The 19,170-nt window shown below is 41.8% G+C and overlaps 1 protein-coding gene across 1 annotated transcript in view; it reads left to right on the top strand.

Moving 5' to 3' along the window:
- The window catches only part of LOC145400804 (voltage-dependent T-type calcium channel subunit alpha-1G-like), a 470,580-nt gene that overhangs the window by 236,815 nt on the left and 214,595 nt on the right, over positions 1–19,170 (top strand). Inside the window, exons 20-22 of the mRNA XM_080273240.1 lie at positions 3,983–4,166; positions 10,433–10,653; positions 10,993–11,185. Coding sequence (XP_080129366.1) covers positions 3,983–4,166; positions 10,433–10,653; positions 10,993–11,185 — 598 coding nt within the window. The remainder of the gene's footprint in view (positions 1–3,982; positions 4,167–10,432; positions 10,654–10,992; positions 11,186–19,170) is intronic.

Below are 19,170 nucleotides of genomic sequence, written 5' to 3'. Positions count from 1 at the left end.
GTGAATGCAAGAGTTTTAGGTGGAGGTGTGAGTCTGGTGAATGTTGATGGTGGAGAGTGGAATCTGAAGCAGCTGCTGTTTGCAGATGATACTGCACTGGTGGCTGATTCAGAGGAGAGATTGAGACAGTTGGTAGAGGAGTTTGGAAGGGTGTGTGAAAGGAAGAAATTGGAAGTAAATGAGAATAAGAGTAAAGTGATGAAGTGTACGAGGTTGGTAGATGGTAGGGGGATGAATATAGTTTTGAATGGCGAGTTGCTTGAGGAGGTAGAGTGTTTTAAATATCTACGGTCACATGTTGCTGTGGATGGAAGAATAGATGCAGAAGTGAAGTTTAGAATAAATGAAGTAGGAAAGGTGCTGGGAGGAATGAAAAAAGTGTTTAGGTGTCGTTCGCTTAGAATGGATGTAAAGAGAAGGCTGTATGAGGGTGTTGTGGTACCGACTGCATTATATGGGGCTGAAACATGGAATATGGGTGTAGCAGAGAGGAAAAGTTTAAATGTAATGTAGATGAGGTGTCTGAGGAGTATGTGTGGAGTGACGCATATAGATCGAGTGTGGAATGATGAAGTGGGAAGGAGAACTGGAGTTGTTCGGGAGATGGCTGGTAGAGTTGAGCAGAGGGTGTTGCGATGGTTTGGGCATATGGAGAGAATGGATAATGAGCGATTGGTGAAAAAGATAACTAGATCTGATGTGAGAGGTTTAAGACTGAGAGGAAGACCACGAATAGGATGGATGGACAGTGTGAAGAGAGTGCTGGATGCGAGAGGTATGTCTGTTGAGCAAGGAAGAGTGGCTGTGCATGACAGAAATAAATGGAGAGAAATTGTGAATGAATAAGTGATGACGCAGCCCTGAGGAGATATTCTCCCGCATTTGGTCTGATCATCTATTTCAGGTCAGGTGCGGGTAAGGGGATGAGTCTGTTATGATGTGGCAGGGGTAAACCAGCTCTGCTGTCGGGCCCTGCTGCGGATGTCACTGATTGCATTGCGCAGTTGACCCTTATGCGGTGTGGTGCGGTGAGGATCTGTCCGTTCTCCCCTTTGGGGCTAAGATGCGAATGAATGTGTTTGAATGGATGAGTAAATGCGGAGTGTGTCGTCCTGTCTCGGCTACCTCCCTTTCCTTGGGGGAAGCAGCCTTGGTATATAGATAGATAGATAGACCGTTACGTTAGCCCTTAAGATCGTCATCTGTAACATTGTGGAACAACTGTGTATGATTAGCTATGCGTGCCACAAAATTTACTGCCATGCTGGCTTATAATATAATGTATCATGCCGGCTCAAGTCATTTCTCCTGGTATCGCCAATCCCTACTGCAAACTGACACATTGATGCTTGCCACCTCTGCTGGCCAGGAATCCTGTTCAAGTTTGATATTCATGTCATGCTGTAGCCTGTACTGTACTAAGTGACACCGACCGCCACTTGGGAGATTGCGGACAGGATTGTGAATGCTGAAGTACAGTAATCTCTCCACTATCTGATGTAATACAGCCAAATGCATGTCAGGAAAGTGGGTCTGTCTGGATAGTGGGCTCCTCCGGGACTGGTATTTATGGACCCTAACCCAGCCTAACTTTGAAAGTCACCTAAATAACTCCCAACTGGACATGCATAGCACCTATTTCAGACCCTATTCACACCAATAATGGACATAAAGCATGAAATAACTGAAAAGGAACCAGAAAATGAGGAATTAGAAGTGAGTATGGAAAATATTTAGCAGTGTACAGGGTACTCACAGCACGTCTGTGGCCGCCTCCTCTAAGGCTCTGGCAATGGTGAAAATGCTCTTGAAACACGTACAGTAATCCAGTGTTGTGCTGCACTTAATTCTTTGCACTGTTAGTTATAATTGTTTAACACTGCACATTCTGTTCTTAATTGCACCACGCCAGTTTCAGCCGCCAATTTCAACCGTCACTTTGCACTCCACACTTAATCCTTTGCACTCTAAATTCTAATTTCTTAACACTGCACAACACTGTAAATTCCCATGTGGTCTAGTGGCGAGGTATTGCAGTTTATTCACTGTTTGTTCACAAAAACGAGGACATGTGGCTTCCATTGCAATGAACATCTACTCACGACGGTGGATAGGCAGTAACTGGTGAGAGGGGAGGAGGGAAGGGGTGAAGGGTCTGTGGCAAACACAGCTGTTCGGCGACATGCATCAATTTCAAATTACGTGTGGGAAAAAATTAGGATTTTGGGGGGGATTTTTTTTTTTTTTTTTTTTTTTTTTTTTTTGGGTTCCAAAGGTCCAGGCCACCCACAATGTCCAGTAAGTGGGGAGTTTGGATAGTGGGCATCCGGATAGTATAGGGATTACTGTACTTCTGCAACACAATACCACATGTTTCGAATGAGTTTGCTGCTGTGGCAATTCTGCAGCTGAAATCATGCGGTCCCCTATTGCTGAAGTTGCGGATTGTGGAAGTGATTGCGGAGGTGCCTAGCTGTGTCCATTTTCCTTTCTCTTATTACCTGTTTCAGTGTTGTTTCCCCTCTGTCATCATTCCTCCATCACATCTTGCCCCAGTAATACTTTGTTTTACCACCTTTTTACCACCTAAGCCAACAAAGGAACTCCTAACTCCAGCCTGCAGAACATCTACCGTGTATTAAAATTTTGTACTGGTTGATGCCAGACGATTTTATTCACCTTAGTTAAGACATCATTTAACTGTAGGGGTTAGGATCAATCTCAGTAACCCCTTCAGCCTGAGAATGTCCTTTTTTATATTTTATTCTGGCTGATACCAGGCAACGTCACTTATCTTTGGTAAGACATCCCCAGATTGAAGAGACTGTGCCTAAAGTTCAGTATCACACACATGAAATACCAATAGTATGATGGGATGTGAACTGGATGACATTTTTAACAAAGTTCTTATGACTTCTAACTGAATGTAGATAGTTACCATCTGCAGTTTCTCCATTAAATTTTTTTATCGCCATCATAATATCCTTACTCTAACCCAATTTCCCACAATATGTGAGCAAAGACAGGAAAACACAGACGTTAAATATATCAGTGGAGTGCCTAGTGAAAGGGATCATATAATCATTCAGTCATACTCAGGTCTGCATATTCCTTGGCTCTACCACACAGGCAAAGTGATCCACCCACAGATATGCTGCAAAATGTGTGTTTGACAGAAGCCAGTCCTGCAACTTCCCAATTTATAAAGGAGTTCACTCATGTCATATGTATACTTCATCTATCCAATTCTGTCATTGGTATATTCTGTAGCTTCCTCACCTTCCATATCATGCTAATCACATCCAGCCATCCATTTCTTAGCCTTCTGTGTTGCCTTTTACCTCTAAACTTACTCTGTCTACCCTATTGACTACTCTTTTTTTTGTATAGTCTTTCTGTATGATTGCATCATCTAAGCAGACTGTCTTCTACTCTCTGATCAGTAGACTTCCTTACTCCACTTTTTTCATTTCTCTCTATATTGTTCTAAAGACTGAAGTTAATTTGCAGGTACAGTTTATGTACTGTACTTTCAAGCCCCATCTTGCATCCACTCATAAATTTACCTTATGTTCATAACAGTGATTGATCTAAGCAATGGTTTATTCATGAGATATTAATTTCTGTCAGGGTTAGTGCAAAATACCATAGTATGTAAGTAAGACTTTGGTAAACAGAGCTTACAGTAAATATATTCATTATGCTGTGCTAGCAGAATGACTAAATTTTAACTTTTCTAGTTTGTTTCCTAGAAAAGTGTGGTTCAGCAATTTGAACAGTTCCAGTTTCAGATAGCAGATAAAGGATTTTATACTGTAGTGAAAGCAAAAGATTCTGAATGGTCTAGAATTACCGTACTCCGAAGCCCTGAATTGCATCCTAGTGAGACGAACTTCAGTTTTAGCTTTGGGATTGGAAAATAGTCAGCTAGTTTTGAGATAACAGATTTAAAGATCAGAGTAAGTGTCACTGGGCCCTGCAGGTTGTTAGTGACTGACCACCGCCACTGTAATGGGTCCACCAGCAGCCCCGTGCAGCTGGCACCCCGCAGGTCCATCCTCACGCAGCAGAACTCCATTGGGTCCCCACGCACCCTCAGTCCTCAGAACTCCATCCGGTCCAGGGGGTCATCGCCACGCTCACGCCAGCCATCCATACATGCTCAGGTAGGATCCCTGTTAGTATGGCACATTTTGCTGCTGACAGTCCTTGTTCTGATTTAACCCGTACCATCCCAGGCATTTTTGCAATTTTATACCCACCCAATCCCGGACCAAAAACAGAAAAAAATTTTATTGCATAAAACAGTCCAAAAGGACATATAAATCAAGGAAAAGCAAAAAAAAGTACTCTTTGTAGGAGAAATAAGTGCAGGATGGCCAACCATCGTGTTTCTTGCCCAGTTTCCCAAGCCGTGAGCTACATTTTCCCACCCAGCTGGGCGGGATGAGAGAGAACGGGGGAGGAGAATGGGGGAATCCCCATTCTCAATATCCTTCTCCACTGGCTCATATTCCTCCCCAGAAGAGTCATCCAGGTCTTCCTCTTCTATAGAATCACTAAATGTAGGGACAGAGGGTCCATGTGACAGTGTCAACCACCTCCTCCAGCCCAGTGAGGCAGAAAAATGGCGTGACTTCTGCAGCATTCTAACGCTGTGATGAGCAGTGGCACACTGATGTTACCCAGCCATGCAGAACCAAACTCAGTGCTACAAGTGCTTGTGCACAATGTTGCCAATACATTAAGCTACTCCTTAGCAAAAAATTAGCTAGACTGAAGCAGTCAGACACGCTACAGCGCTTGAATTATGCTGTCAGCATCATCACGTCGCTGGGATTACTCGAGACGTTTTGTACCGTCGGCACCATGCTGATGGTGGGATTGTACGGGTTAAGGATGTCTTTCAAATTATCACAAAATTTTCCTCATAGGTGATATCATAAATTGGGGAAACTGACTTACAAGATTCTTCAGTACCAGCAGCTTTAATAAGTACAGCCAGTCTTCGAGTAACATGGATAGTATGGATAAAGACCGTGGTACTCAAGCCCGCCCCACTCAAACAATATGTTTGCATGTATAACGGCACAATTTGGTCTGGCCAGTTTCCAAAACTTTCACTTTTACCTCTTCTTACCATCCTACCCCACATAACTTATCCCCTACTTCTGCCCACCATCGGGTAAAACAGTGAAAGAGATATAATTGTATTGTAATTATGAACATGAATGGTATTAAAATAGCATTAACAGAAAACAAAAGGGTAAATACAAATGACAGTGATGCAGCATTCCGAGCTGTTTTCTTATAGACCTGCACTCCTGAGGAAAATTTAAGTGTTAGATATATCTCAGGTATTACCATATGATTTTCAGTAAAAAGATATTGAAGAACAAATGAAATACAGTATACTTACTTGACGATATTACAGAAGTTGCCTGAACGCCCCTGATAGCGTTGTTATTGCCTATCTCACCAACTGGACATGGCATCAGCACACCAAACAAACTCAGATGTATACAGTATAAAACCATAAATAGCAGTGGAAGCCTGACTGTAGTCGTTGAAAACTAACTGGGGAGCTTCGCACCCCAGACCTCCCAGTGATTATAACCTATCCCACAGCATGCAATCTAAAATGTGCATTAGGTAAAACTTGCCCCAAAACAATATCATGCATAAAGAGTGTTCATTAATCGTGATGTGTTCAGTCGTTATCACACGACCATGCATAAAGCAAGTCTTTATATACATCACGGAGGAAATATCCATTAATATATGATACAGGTTAGCAAAAAAGCACTTGGTGATTAAATCAGAACACTTCGTATTCAGTAAAATCTAAGATACACGCAGTATGAAAAACAATCAAGGAACCTGTTTATGAACATTTTTAAAAACCAGCATTAGAAAAAAAAAAAAACAATACATATGCCAATCTTTAAAAAAATAATATAGGATCCTGTCAACACTTCATTCCAATAGGAAAACTGGAAATACCAGATTACTGTCATACATAATACAGGCATACCCCAGTTTAACGATAGTCAGTTAAGAAACAACCATAGCTAAGTGGGGTATCGTATCTCGGGGTAGATTTAATACGTAAAGTATAGAGATGCATTTTTTAGCCTTGGTTTTTCCCCCGACCAAGTCCTAAACCCACATAGATGAGTCCAAAAACAAGTTTCTAGCTCACTTAAACCCGCAGTAGCTTTAAAACAAGCTAAACTAAGCCTAAAAGCAGTTTATAACTCACCTAGACCAAAAAATAAAATCATCAAAATTAAATCTGGAAAAAATTAAATTTAGCAAACTGTACCCCAGAATGACAGTATTCACCCCACCTATGACTAAAACACATTAATCTAAGCCTGAAAACAGTTTATATATCAACCTAAACACAAAAATTAATTTAAAAATATCATCAGAATCAGTTTTAAAAAACAAAATCCATCGTTATACCTGGGTTTGGCTATCGTTAGGCTGAGTATGGTGGTATTTCTACCCCCCATCGCAATGCCAGGGTATCGCATCTAGGGGTGTTGTATCTTGGGGTCTGCCTGTAAGTAGCAAGAGTTAGGCTGGGTTCCTGTGTATTGACATGTGGCTCCTCAGCACTCTACCCCTGCTCCCCACCCCCAGTGTTGTTGTCATTGCTGAGATGTTGCTACTCCTGCACTTCTTTCTTCAACATCTAAATCGAATCCTTCAATGTCCAGCACCGAAACAACAGAATTGACCTTGTTGTTGGAGGTTGATGTACCTAGATGTAAGCCGGCTATTATGGCAAGTCTGATGGGTGACGTCACCATGCACAACATTCAGATTGCATCGCCCGACCAGCTAACAGTTCCCACTTAAGCTCAAGATTTTCCTCATGTTGAGTATGGCGTTTTACATTATGCTGACCATTTTAGAACAAAAACGTTACTTAACCCCTTAACCGTGGGGATGTCGGGATCGCGCCGTGCCCGTCCCACGGGGATAATCGCGCTCCGACTGACGTTTTAAAAATATTTGCCAAAAATCAGTTATTAGTCCTAGAATATTATAATTACATATGCGTATGGTACATACCTTCAGCTTTCTCCTGGGATGTTAGTTGAGCCTTCGTCCTCTACCGTAGGACTTGTGGAGACTTTTGAATTTAGGTAACGAAGTCTCCATTTTACACTTCCCGATATACCTTAATATGGTTACCACTGCCTGATATTATCACTACAAACACTGTTATATGAATTTCAAGTAGTTTGGAATCCATATTAAAAAAACACACACTGTGAAAGCAATGTAAATTACGAGCGCGTATGAGCTTTCCACCCACGCTCATTCGCTGCTGGTATTCTGAGGCGGAGCTGTCATTTTTATTCATAAACACACACTTTATATTCCTAGTACTTTATACACTTATTTATATATACAATATTTATCCACAAGTTTCCTGCAGTACTAGTAGTTTATTTTCACTCCAGGCATTCACTTTCTCGTCCAGAAAACTAGCATAGAGAACGAAGCTTTCACTTTCACTGTCATTACTCCAAGTATTTATACTCATATTCTTATATTACTTATTATTTACATTTCTGTATACTATCTATCTATCTATATACCTAGGCTGCTTCCCCCAAGGAAAGGGAGGTATACATTTCCTATTTTATTTGCATTATTTACATTTCTATTTTATTTAGACTATGTTATGCACTGTCACTTGCAGGAACTTATAAAACTATTTTCCACTGTACAATTATATTTACATTCATTGCTTTCACTTGCTATGTACACATTACAGTATTTATATTTCCACTTGCACTGTTTTAGAACTTAGGACACTGAAGCACTCGTACTGGAGGTTTCTGTCACCATTTCCTCCACTGCTTCATCCCACAAGTCACCAGAAAGATTGTAGTCACTGTCCATCATAATCATTGATAAATTAGCCAGTTCACATTCCAGGGCAGTCACTTAGCCCTTTACCCCTTCCCACACGAGGTTTAGTAGGGGTAGATGTCACAGGGCCCTTTGCAGTGGGCTTAGAAGCAACGGAAGTGGACGGGCACAAATCAGACATGGCTTCACCTCGAAAGACGGCAGTAAACTGAATGATGTGGCGTATATGGGCAGGGAAGGGTTGATAATGTCATCGTGATGATGGCTGCTAACTTATATGCTATGAAATAATTGACAGGAAATTTATATATCTATCTATCTATTGCCAGACGCCATAATCCCGTACGGGGTGGCCATTTGACTCTGAGTTATTTGTTTTACAGAGAGGGGCACTAACCCTCCACCAACCCACTTGACACGTAGGGAGCATGTATGGTTTGGTTATATGGTTACCACCCAGCGTTGTAAATGGTTTCTTGGCTTACAGGAAACCATTTGGCTTGTCACTCAATGTAAAGCCACCTGTAACGGAAAGAAAAGCATTAAGTAGTGACAGGAAAGATGGGAGAAATAGGAAGAGAGGAGGACAGGCACAGAAAAAGAATGATAAAGGCTAAGGAAGAAGTAGGCAGCACTACATCAAGTGAGTGGATGATGGTTGGCATAATAAATTAGGTAGTTCCAGGTGAATGTAAATATCACTTAGGCTTCTCCCTTCCTTTCTGATATATATTTTCATTACGAGAATAAGTCATATGGCATATTTCAAGGGGAAATCAACGGGGAAAATTAGCGAACGAGTGCACATGGGGTGTTCCCAGGTGATAATTAGCCCATTCCAGATGTATGTCTGTATCAGTTACCTCTTCTCTTTCATTTATATGTTATTTTGTATAAGAATAGGGCATAGGGCACATTTCAATGGATAAAATGAGTGGAAAAATCCGTCCAGGATTTGCATAGCGCAGTGTGGCTGGGCAGGTGGGAGGAGAGGGTAATGGAGGGAGGTAAGGAGGGGAGTCAAGGATAGGGGAAAAATGGCTAAATTGTCAACAATGGATGGGAGTACAGATGACATTAGCAGCACTGACTATAGCTGGACACTGGTAGTGCTGATAGATGATACACTGGTAGTCCTGATAGATGAATACCGGACGCCCCGCGGTATGATCCTTTGCGCCCGAGTGTCACGCAAGTACGCCCCGCGGTTAAGGGGTTAATCGCTAGATTCTGGGAATGTCTTGGGCGTGGCTGCCCTCTCCGTATGGCAGTATTTCCATAAATAGCCTTTTTTCAAACCTTCATATCTGGGAAAGTATTGCAGTCAGGGAAACAAATTAAAGACCATATTACTCACCAACTTTTCTTCTTGCAAATGAAAGCATCCCCAGGTCTGCAGTTGGTTGCTTCAGTAAGGCACTGAAGCAGGATGTCTTCATGTGTACAGCCCCGACTTTGGCTTCGCTTTCAACATGATAACTTCACAACTAGATAAACCGGACACCGTGGTGTCACAAGGCATGCCCTGTGACATTATCACTGAGCCCTTTCCTAGCATCCATGGGCAGAGGCATGGCAGGGATGGATGAGTCAAAGGGTCCGTGTGAAGCAGGAAAGGAATTGGACGAGGAAGTTTCAGAAAACATTGTTCAGCACCTAGCTAAGTCACAGAGAAGACATAGGTATGCTTGCGTTGGGTGGCAGGAGTCCCTCCCTATCCTTTCTTGATGAGATCAAATTGGCACTCAGTTCAAACTGTGGCAGGATTGCATTTGCGGCTCCTCCCGTCACCTGGCGGTCTTCGTCCACCCTTTTTGCAGCAGCTCATACCTTCACCCAGCGCGTAGGGGCTAACTGCATGTTACTCAAGAATTGACTGTATAGAGCTTTTCTGTTTGCATTTTTTCGTACGTATGATATTTCTCAATGGTTAGTATGTTTATGTTGTATATACTGCAGTTCCTTCTTCTTGGTGTATCAATATAAACAATAGTCATCGAGATTCATGACTATTTACTGGTGAATATTTTCAAATACAGTACTGTATTGTGTCCATTATTTCAAAATGAAAGAATGGAAATTTTTCAGATACCTTTTTGAAAGGCAATACATTGTAAACTTCATAAAAACAAAGTAAAACAATCAAATTATCTATTCTGTATCTATCAATTGCCAGACTCATCAATCCCGTTCTGGGTGGCCACAAACAAATCGCCTCCACGTTGCCCTGTCCTGCGCCATTTCACTGCCCTGCTCCCAGCTCACACCCCCCTCTCTCATATATCTCTTCACCCCATCCTCCATCTCATCCATCAAATGATGCAACTTATAAAAAAGCCTTATTGTATTTTGATGTGATGGTAGCATTACTATACAGTTCTTTCCAGGGAATGTCATTATACAGTATGTTAAGAAGGTTTACTGTATTACATTTTATTTTTGATGGGAGGTAAGTGTGCATCAATCCATGAAAACTGGTAAAAATTGCTTGTTGTGCTTAACTTGATAATGATCCATAACTGTCAAATTGTTTCTCCAGCATACGTCTGCATGCGGTCCTGGGAAGGAACTAGAGTACAAACAAAACAATATAAGTCGTGCCAAGGAGGCGGCAGCAGCAGCAGCAGAACAAGAGGCAGCTGAGGATGGCTCGGACAAGGAGGTGGATGCCCTCAAGAAGTTGTGTCTTTATATCGAGCCAACTGGTTGCATGAAGGAGAAGAGCGATTATGCGCTCTTCATATTTTCACCTGAAAATCCGTGTGTATTTTTTGAGATGAGTATTGATATACTGTATACCATAGTATAATGAGTGTTGGTTCTGTGCAGTATACCATAGCCTTTGAATTGTGTGAATGTTGATTTCAAGGACCAAGGTGTATGAGAAAATATCTGCTGTGGTGTAGTAGAGAAGAGTACAGTAATTGAAACACAAAGACTTGCACAAAGTCATTGGAAAAGAAGTGGACACGTACAGTTCTGAATGAGTCCTTTGAGATGGATGGGTGATTATAGTAATTATTTACTGCTGCTGCTTAAATAGTTTGCTTTACATTATCCTTTGATAAATGGTTTGCCTGATTCAGGTTTTATCAACAGCATACGGAGGATATGCCACTTTCTGGTGTCGAGAAAGTGGTTTGACTCAACAATTCTGTTCTTCATCGGGTTGAACTGCATCACACTAGCCATGGAGCGGCCCAACATTCCTCCAGATTCAGTAGAACGCTTCATCCTCATGATCTTCAACTATGTGTTCACGGTTGTCTTTGGTGTAGAGATGTGCATCAAGGTAACCACAGCTCCTTGCACTTTTGTAATTTAGTGTAGTTTGTCCCCTTTAACTTGGTGGAGATTTTCATTCTTTTGCAGGTTTTTTGACATAGGTAAAGGGCAGGATAAAATAATACTTTCTCTGGGCTTCCACCATGATCTAGTTTAAATATTTTCATAGTTCAAGCAAGTGAAATAAGCAGGACCACAGTTCTTCAACTAAAATTTGGTGTGTACAGTTCTTGACCCAAATGGCTTGTAGCATTTCATGCATGACCATCACAAAACTTTGTTTTCTTCTCACCTGTTGAACCAGTCATGGCGTGCCATACCATTTTGGAATTGTAGTTTAATATTTGAGTATTATGTCAGCTTCAGTAACTTGTATGTGAGTTGATACGGTAGCAAGAAGTTTCATGTAACTCCTTCACCATATATCATGATTCGCAATATATACCATATAGTTGCAAGGTCCATTTGGCTTATGATGCAACTACACACAACATATTAATTGAATAATATTCTCCAAACCTCAGATTTTTATATTTCATCAAAATCCATGACATGATTTATAGACTGTGGATGTTGGAGTGGCCCTAATGAGAGAGGGCATTGTTTGGAAACTCCCTCTACTTTTGTTTGCAGATGATACTGTGTTGTTAAGTGAAGATGACAGGGAGCTGCAAGCCTTGGTGGATGATTTTGGGAGAGTATGTAAGAAACGAAATCTAAAGGTGAATGTCGGGAAGGGTAAAGTTATGGTCTTTGAGAGAAGTGAAGTCAGTGAATGTACAGTGAGGTTGGATGAGGAGGAAATGGAATATGTGAGTGCATTTAAGTACTTGGGTAATGTGATGAGTAAAGATGGAAGTTTAGGGGGTGAAGTGCTTGCAAGAAAGCAAGGTTGCTGATTCCTTGAAAGCAGTGATAAGAAACAGTGAACTGAATATGGAAATAAAATAGTTACTACATGACAGTATTGTGATACCATCTTTAATGTACGGAAGTGAAGCATGGACCTTGTTGGAGGGACAGAAGTCAAGAGTGAGAACGGTGGAAATGAGTTATTTGAGAGGAGCATGTGGAGTCACATGGAGAGACAGGCTGACAAATGAGGATGTGAAGGAGCATTGTGGTGTGAATGTGGATGTGATAGGAAGCGTTAGGAGAAACACATTGAGGTGGTTTGGCCGTGTGGAGAGGATGGAGAGTGAGAGACTGATGAGGAGAGTGTATGTGAGTGAGACAGAGAGGGGGGAGAGAGAGGGGGAGGCCAAGGATGAGATGGAGGGATGGAGTGGAGAGGTATATTAGAGAAGGGGGAGTGAGCTGGGAGCAGGGCAGTGAAATGGCGGGGGACGGGGTGACGTGAAGGTGATTTGTTTGTGGTCACCCCTTACAGGATTGAGGCATCTGGCAATAGATAGAAAGATAGATAGAAAGGATGGTTTTAGAATAGTTAATACAAACTTTGGAACATGATTGAAAAATTCCTGCATTCTTTCTTGCCAGCCACAAGGTCAGCTATAACATTTATCCCTGTGTTTGTCAGTTATATTTGTGCTTAAGTATATGAAATTGTGGATCTGAGAAATAGGGAGGTGAGTATGGAAGTTTCAAGAAGTCACTGCATGATAGTATTATGATCCCTACCCTGACGTATGGAAGCGAGACTTGGACCTTGAAAGAGGGGAACAAGTCAAGAGTGAGAGCAGTTGAAATGAGTTACTTGAGAGGTGGATGTGGAGTGACATGGAGGGACAGGTTGACGAATGAAGAAGTGAAGCAACGTTGTGGGGTAAATGTGAATGTGGTTGAGAAATTTAGGAGAAATACAGAGGTGGTTTGGACATGTGGAGGGAATGGAGAATGAAAGACTGACTAAGAGGGTGTATGTAGGTGAGGTGGAGGAAGGGAGAGGGAGGGGAAGACTGAGGATGAGGTGGAGGGATGGAGTTGAGAGGAATATGAGGGAGTGGAGAGTGAGATGGTTGGAGGGCAGTCAAATGGTGGGTGACAGAGCAACTTGGAGGCATTTTGTCTGCAGCCACCCTTTGCGGAATTTGGGAGTTGGGCTATAAATAGATATAGAATTGTACTTCTCGACTTCTTCAAGAATTTCTTTGCATATTCTGATGACTCACTTTGGGGTTTGTGGATTAAACATTAGTTTTACTCCAGTTCATTTTTAGCCCTACTTTGAGACTTTCTTTGTTCAGGTCATTTAACATTTCTTGCAGTGTCTCTGCTGTTTCTGAGATTAGGACAGTGTCATCTGCAAATCTTAAATGGTTTAGCTTTTCACCATCTATGTTCACTTCTTTGTTTCCCCAGTCTAGCTTTCTGAAAATACATTCTAGGCTTAAATAATTTTAGTGAAATTGTATCTCTCTGATGCATGCCCTTCTCAGTCTTAATTTTTTCTGAGTCCTTATGTAATTTAACTGTAGCAGTTCTCTCTTTATGTATATTTTCAAGCAGTTTTACAGTGTTCTCATTCACTCATTGTTCTCGCAATGAATTTATAATTGCTGTGTGCTCCACTGAGTCAAAAGCCTTTTTGTAATGAACAAATCCTAAACAGTGGTTTATTATATTCTGCAGTTTTCTCAGTTAGCTGATTCATTTTGTGTAGATGATCAATAGTCGAATACCCGCTTTGGAATCCTGCCTGTTCATGAGGTTGGTTTTCCACCAAATTTGTTGTTATTCTGTTTGTAAGGCCTTTAGTGAAGAGTCTGTAAATGACTGGTAATAAGCTAATGGGTTGATAGTTACTCAGATCTTTTGAGTCACCTTTTTCATAAAGAAAAATAACTGTTGCATTACACCACTGTTTATATACAGTGGAGTCTCCTAAACTGCAGCTGTAAGAGACTGAGCACACGCCACTGTTTGAGAATTCCGTGAGTTAGAATTAACTAATCTAATGGGGAAAATTACTTTTGGGTCTGTCATCTCAGCAAAGTTGCCCCCCTTACCCCCAAACATACATCAAACTGGTCAGCAGAGAACACTAACAATCTGGAAAAGAAAGTAGTAAAGCATATTTAATGAGAATGAACAATATTGTAAGATTCTTACTTGACTCTGACTGACGACATTGCGTGAATGGACGGGGATGAGGAGAGGGGTTCAAAGGCTTGAAGCAGACTATGGCCTCTCAGCATGAGGCGAGTGTGTTGCCGCCTCTGTGTCTGTGCTGTATCCTCTTCATCATCCTCCCTAAGGAACCCTTCAAAGTCTAGTATGAAGACAATGGATGCAGTGTCATCGTCACCCTCAGCTGCCTCCTTGTTGTCATAAGAGTCATGTATTCATTGAGATTAACTTTTTACCAAGTGGTTGTGGACTTTCCATGTTTTCTATTGAAACGAGTCTTTCACAGGTTACTCATTATTATTCCTGGATTACCACAGCTGCTGGGCATTTTTATAAGCTTACCTCTGAAATCTGTAAATGAGGATTTAGAAATCATGATAGACTGACACCTCCAATTGGAGCTGTGGTTGGTAAACAACATGAGCAACTGAAGAGATTGTCAGTAAACACTGCCGCTGGCAACCTGCCTGCTTCCCAAAATATCCCAGAACAGGTATATTTTTTTTCCACTCACTTCTTGCAGTCACCGTTCAGCAGTTAGCTATCTGTGTTGTACATATAACAAAATTACTTAGCTTGAGATCGTGAATTTGTTATAGGTGGAATCGCCGTGCATGTTTGGTAAAGAGTTACCTCATTGAGTGCATAATGGTGGGAAACTTTAGCTTTCTTCTCACTGCCATCAGTCCTTTTATTACATCCATCTTTTGGGTGTAAGTTAACGTTAGCTTCTTCGTCTTCCCCTTCTTTGAAGAAGTTGTCGGCTTAGGGGGGTTAAGATTAGCCATGGTAACCCTGGGCAGGCGGAGGAAGCACAGGGGGAAAAAAAAAAAATCCTCTCGTAAACCACACCAGAAGCACAGGGGAAAAAGAAATCCTCTTATAAACCACACCGGAACCACATGCTAACAATGGAGAGGAGACAGTTCACTGAGCCGGCCATCGGGGCATGAAGCACGCTCATCCTTCTTGCCTGGCATGGGAGGGAAGCGCTGTGATTGGCTTATTGCAAGTGGTGTGGTTGAATATGATTGGTTTAGTAATTGCCACGCTTGACTGTGATTGGTTTACGCCCAGCTAGACACGCAGACTTAAGGTAATGGTGGCGAGTATTACATGAGGCATCGGAAAAGTATCACTTTTGAGACTACATCCGCGAATTTCGAGTACCCTAATTTCCACAAGTTACTGATGTTGCAACTTGTTGCATGATGTTGCCACGTATTATGAATCCTCCTTTTAGAATCACTTAATTTAGGAGATTTCACTGTATACACAGTACAGTATATCTATCTATTTATCTGTCTTTCTATCAATCTATAGCCCGACGCCCTAATCCCACAAAGGGTGGCCGCTGACAAAATGCCTCCAAGTCTCTCTATCACCCACGATTTGACTGCCCTACCCCCAACTCTTTCCCCCCTCCCTCATATACCTCTCAACTCCATCCCTTCAACTCATCCTTGGTCTCCCCTCTCCCTCCCTCCACTTCACCTACATACACGTTCTTAGTCAGTCTTTCAGTCTCCATTCTCTCCACATGTCCAAACCACCTCAGTGTATTTCTCCTAATTATCTCTGTCACATCCACATCCATGCCACAACATTCTTTCACTTCTTCATTCATCAACCTGTCCCTCCTTGTCACTCCACATGCTCCTCTTAGGTAACCCATTTCCACTGCTCTAACTCTTGACTTGTTCCCAATTGGCAAGGTCCATGCCTCACTTCCATATGTCAGGGTAGGGATCTCAATACTATCATGCAATGACTTATTAACTTCCATACTCACCTCCCTATTGCTCATCATCGCTCGTAATATATACATGTATATACAGTATATATATATATATATATATATATATATATATATATATATATATATATATATATATATATATATATATATATATATATATATATATATATATATATATATATATATATATATATCTATATATATATATATCGTGTATATATGTATCAGTGGTAGGTGGTGGCGACCATCATCCACTCACTTGATGTAGTGCTGCCTACTTCTTCCTTAGCTTTTATTATTCTTTTTCTGTGCCCGCCCTCCTCTCTTTCTATTTCTCTCATCTTTCCTGTCACTTCTTATTGCTTTTCTTTCCTTTACAGATGGCTTTACATTGAGTAACAAACCAAATGGTTTCCTGTAAGCCAAGAAACCATTTACAGTGCAGGGTGGTAACCATATAACCAAACCATACGTGCTTCCTACGTGTCAACAAGTGGGTAGGTGGAGGGTTAGTGCCTTTCCCCGTAAAACAAATAATTGAAAGTCAAATGGCCACCCCTTACGGGAGTATGGTGCCTGGCAGTATATATATATATATATATTTATATATATTTATATACACATTAAGACCTCACAATAACGGACTAATTGGGGCCCAAGCCATTCCGATAAAAGGGACATCCGGACCTCCCCCTGCTAATCCAGACTTTTTCAGATATATCATACATTAGTCCGGATTGCATTAACTTTTTTTTTTAACTGTTTTCACTACTAGTGCAGTACTGTACTGTGTTATACTTCACTACATTTATCAAATGGGATAATATATATAATAATACAGTACAGTACAATCCCTGCTATCCGGTATCCAGACAAATGGAATACTCAGAAAAACGGGAAAATTCAAGGGCTGGTAAAAAAGTCAGTTAGTTATAACTGTACGCCATTTTGAATGGACCGCCAAACCGCCGTTTTATCGTGTCACGCGAGGGTGGGTGAAGTCGGACTAAGTGAGGTGAAGGCATTTCTGGCTAATGTAAATCCCTAGTAAATCCTCTTAACCAGCCCTCCTCTTCCCTCTTTCCCCTACTTGAATTCAGTCATCCTCCACACCCTTCACAATTTTCACAAATCACCAGTCTGCTTTTTACCACCAGACAGTAAACAAGCTCTCTTGCTGTTGTGTTGCCCTGATGGACGGTAATTTCAACACTCCAAAATGCCTAAAGAGCAAACTAAACATAAGCGTGTTGTGCTTACCTTGAAACAGAAGCTGGACATATGCAATAGTCTTGAAATGGCAAACATTATAAAACACTGATGACCGAATATAACGTTGGAAACCCAACGATTTATGATATCAAGGCCCAAGCATCCAAGCTCAGTGAATTTTTCATGAAAAGCGAGACAAGTAAGTCCATTGAAAAAAGGCATACTCTTCATCATTCGAGTGGTTTTGCTTAGAAAGATCTAGGGAAGCGCTTATTTCTGGTCCTCTTATACAATAAAAAGCAAGAGAGTTTCACAGTAAAATGAATACGGAAGTTGAATGTGATTTCAGTGTTGGATGGTTAAATCGTTTCAAAGACAGGCATGGAATTTGTAAACCAGACATCTCGGGAGAGAGCAAATCAGCAAACGCTGGTGTTTTTCTTCCTAACAGACCGGCTCTAACTTGCACCACATAAATTCATCTTAGAATGCATGTGTGCTGGCAGAGATGAAAAAAAAAAATGTTAATAGGAATGAAGGTTTACTTTGTTGTAAAAAAAATATATATATGCTTGCACTTCATATGTACAGTGCTCGTCAGAAGTATGGAGCACCCTGCATCCCTTCTGAGAAACAAACCTTTCAACATTGAAAAAACATATAAATAATGCATTTTATTTACCTTCAGTGCTTTGTAGGGTAGCCTTTACGTTTCTTCACGGACCTGAGATGTCTTGGAAGTGAAAGGGCGAGGCTCCTGAGGTGCTGGAGGGGTATTTTGTCCCAGGAGTCACGAATGGCGGCTTCCAGCTTAGGCAGAGAGCTCACGTCCTTCCCTTGGAGACTCTTCTTTACTAGGTACCAGAGGTTTTCAATCGGGTTGAGGTCTGGGCTATTTCCTGGCCAGTCTGTCATGAATGATACCTCGCAGTCACGAAGCCAATTGGTGACCGATTTGGCCTTGTGAGCAGGTGCACCGTCCTGCTGAAACACTCGTGCACCTGTTAGCTCGAAGGAGTCTGGTAAATGATCACACAGAAGCTCCAGGTAAACATCCTGATTCACTCAGAGGTTCTTGGGAAGTACAACAAGCTTCCCCAAACCCTTCCCTGAGAAACAACCCATACCATGAGTGAATCAGGATGTTTAACTGTGCTTTCTACATACCCTGGGTCAAGTGGGTCACTACCTTTGCGTCGATACACACGTGCTCCTCTGTTACAGGTAACACTAAACGTTGCCTCATCAGACCACAACACTGACAGCCATTGCTCCTCACCCCAATTTAGATATATATTAGCAAAGGCAAGCCTACGAATTCTCTGGCTGCTAGAGAGAAGAGGCTTTTTCACAGGCCTGTGACTTGTGTAACCAAGCTCATGCACCGTACGAGACACTGTTCTCACTGACACCTCACCAAACACTTCCGGGTTGCTCTCCTTAATTTTCCTTGCACTCACACGAGGATTAAACTCCACTGCACTTTTTAAAACATTAACAGACCTTGGGGAAGTTTTCCTAGGCCTACCAGACCTCGGTTTCTTTGTGGGAACTTCACCACTGTTTTCCTCCCGAAACCGCACACACCAACGACGCACTGTTGATCGTGCCACACCAACCAATTCACTAATTTCCTTTGTCTGGTGGCCTGCCTCCTTTAGAGCAATGATCTGGGATATGATTTCACTCGATAGTTCACGGGTAGGTGCCATAACAAAATTTTGAAGGCCAAAACACTGGGGGACACTCGGTAAAAAAATGGCGCAATTTGAGAGGGACACTCGGCGGAGTTCCTCTCTCTCAGGCAGCCCGTGGGCTACTGAGGCGGGAACCAACCAGCGCGTCGGAAGGCCTCAGGCTACCGTGACGTCATGCTCGGAGCTCAAACTTGTGGCTCAATTCTTACCCCCAAAAATGGGTGATTCTTTTTG

The sequence above is a fragment of the Coenobita brevimanus genome, chromosome 53 (genome assembly GCF_032717465.1).
Source record: "Coenobita brevimanus isolate Jiangsu-jjx chromosome 53, ASM3271746v2, whole genome shotgun sequence".
NCBI classification, from domain to species: Eukaryota; Metazoa; Arthropoda; class Malacostraca; order Decapoda; family Coenobitidae; genus Coenobita; species Coenobita brevimanus.
Note: the sequence above shows the minus strand (reverse complement) of the source record. Positions and strands in the feature narration are given on the sequence as shown.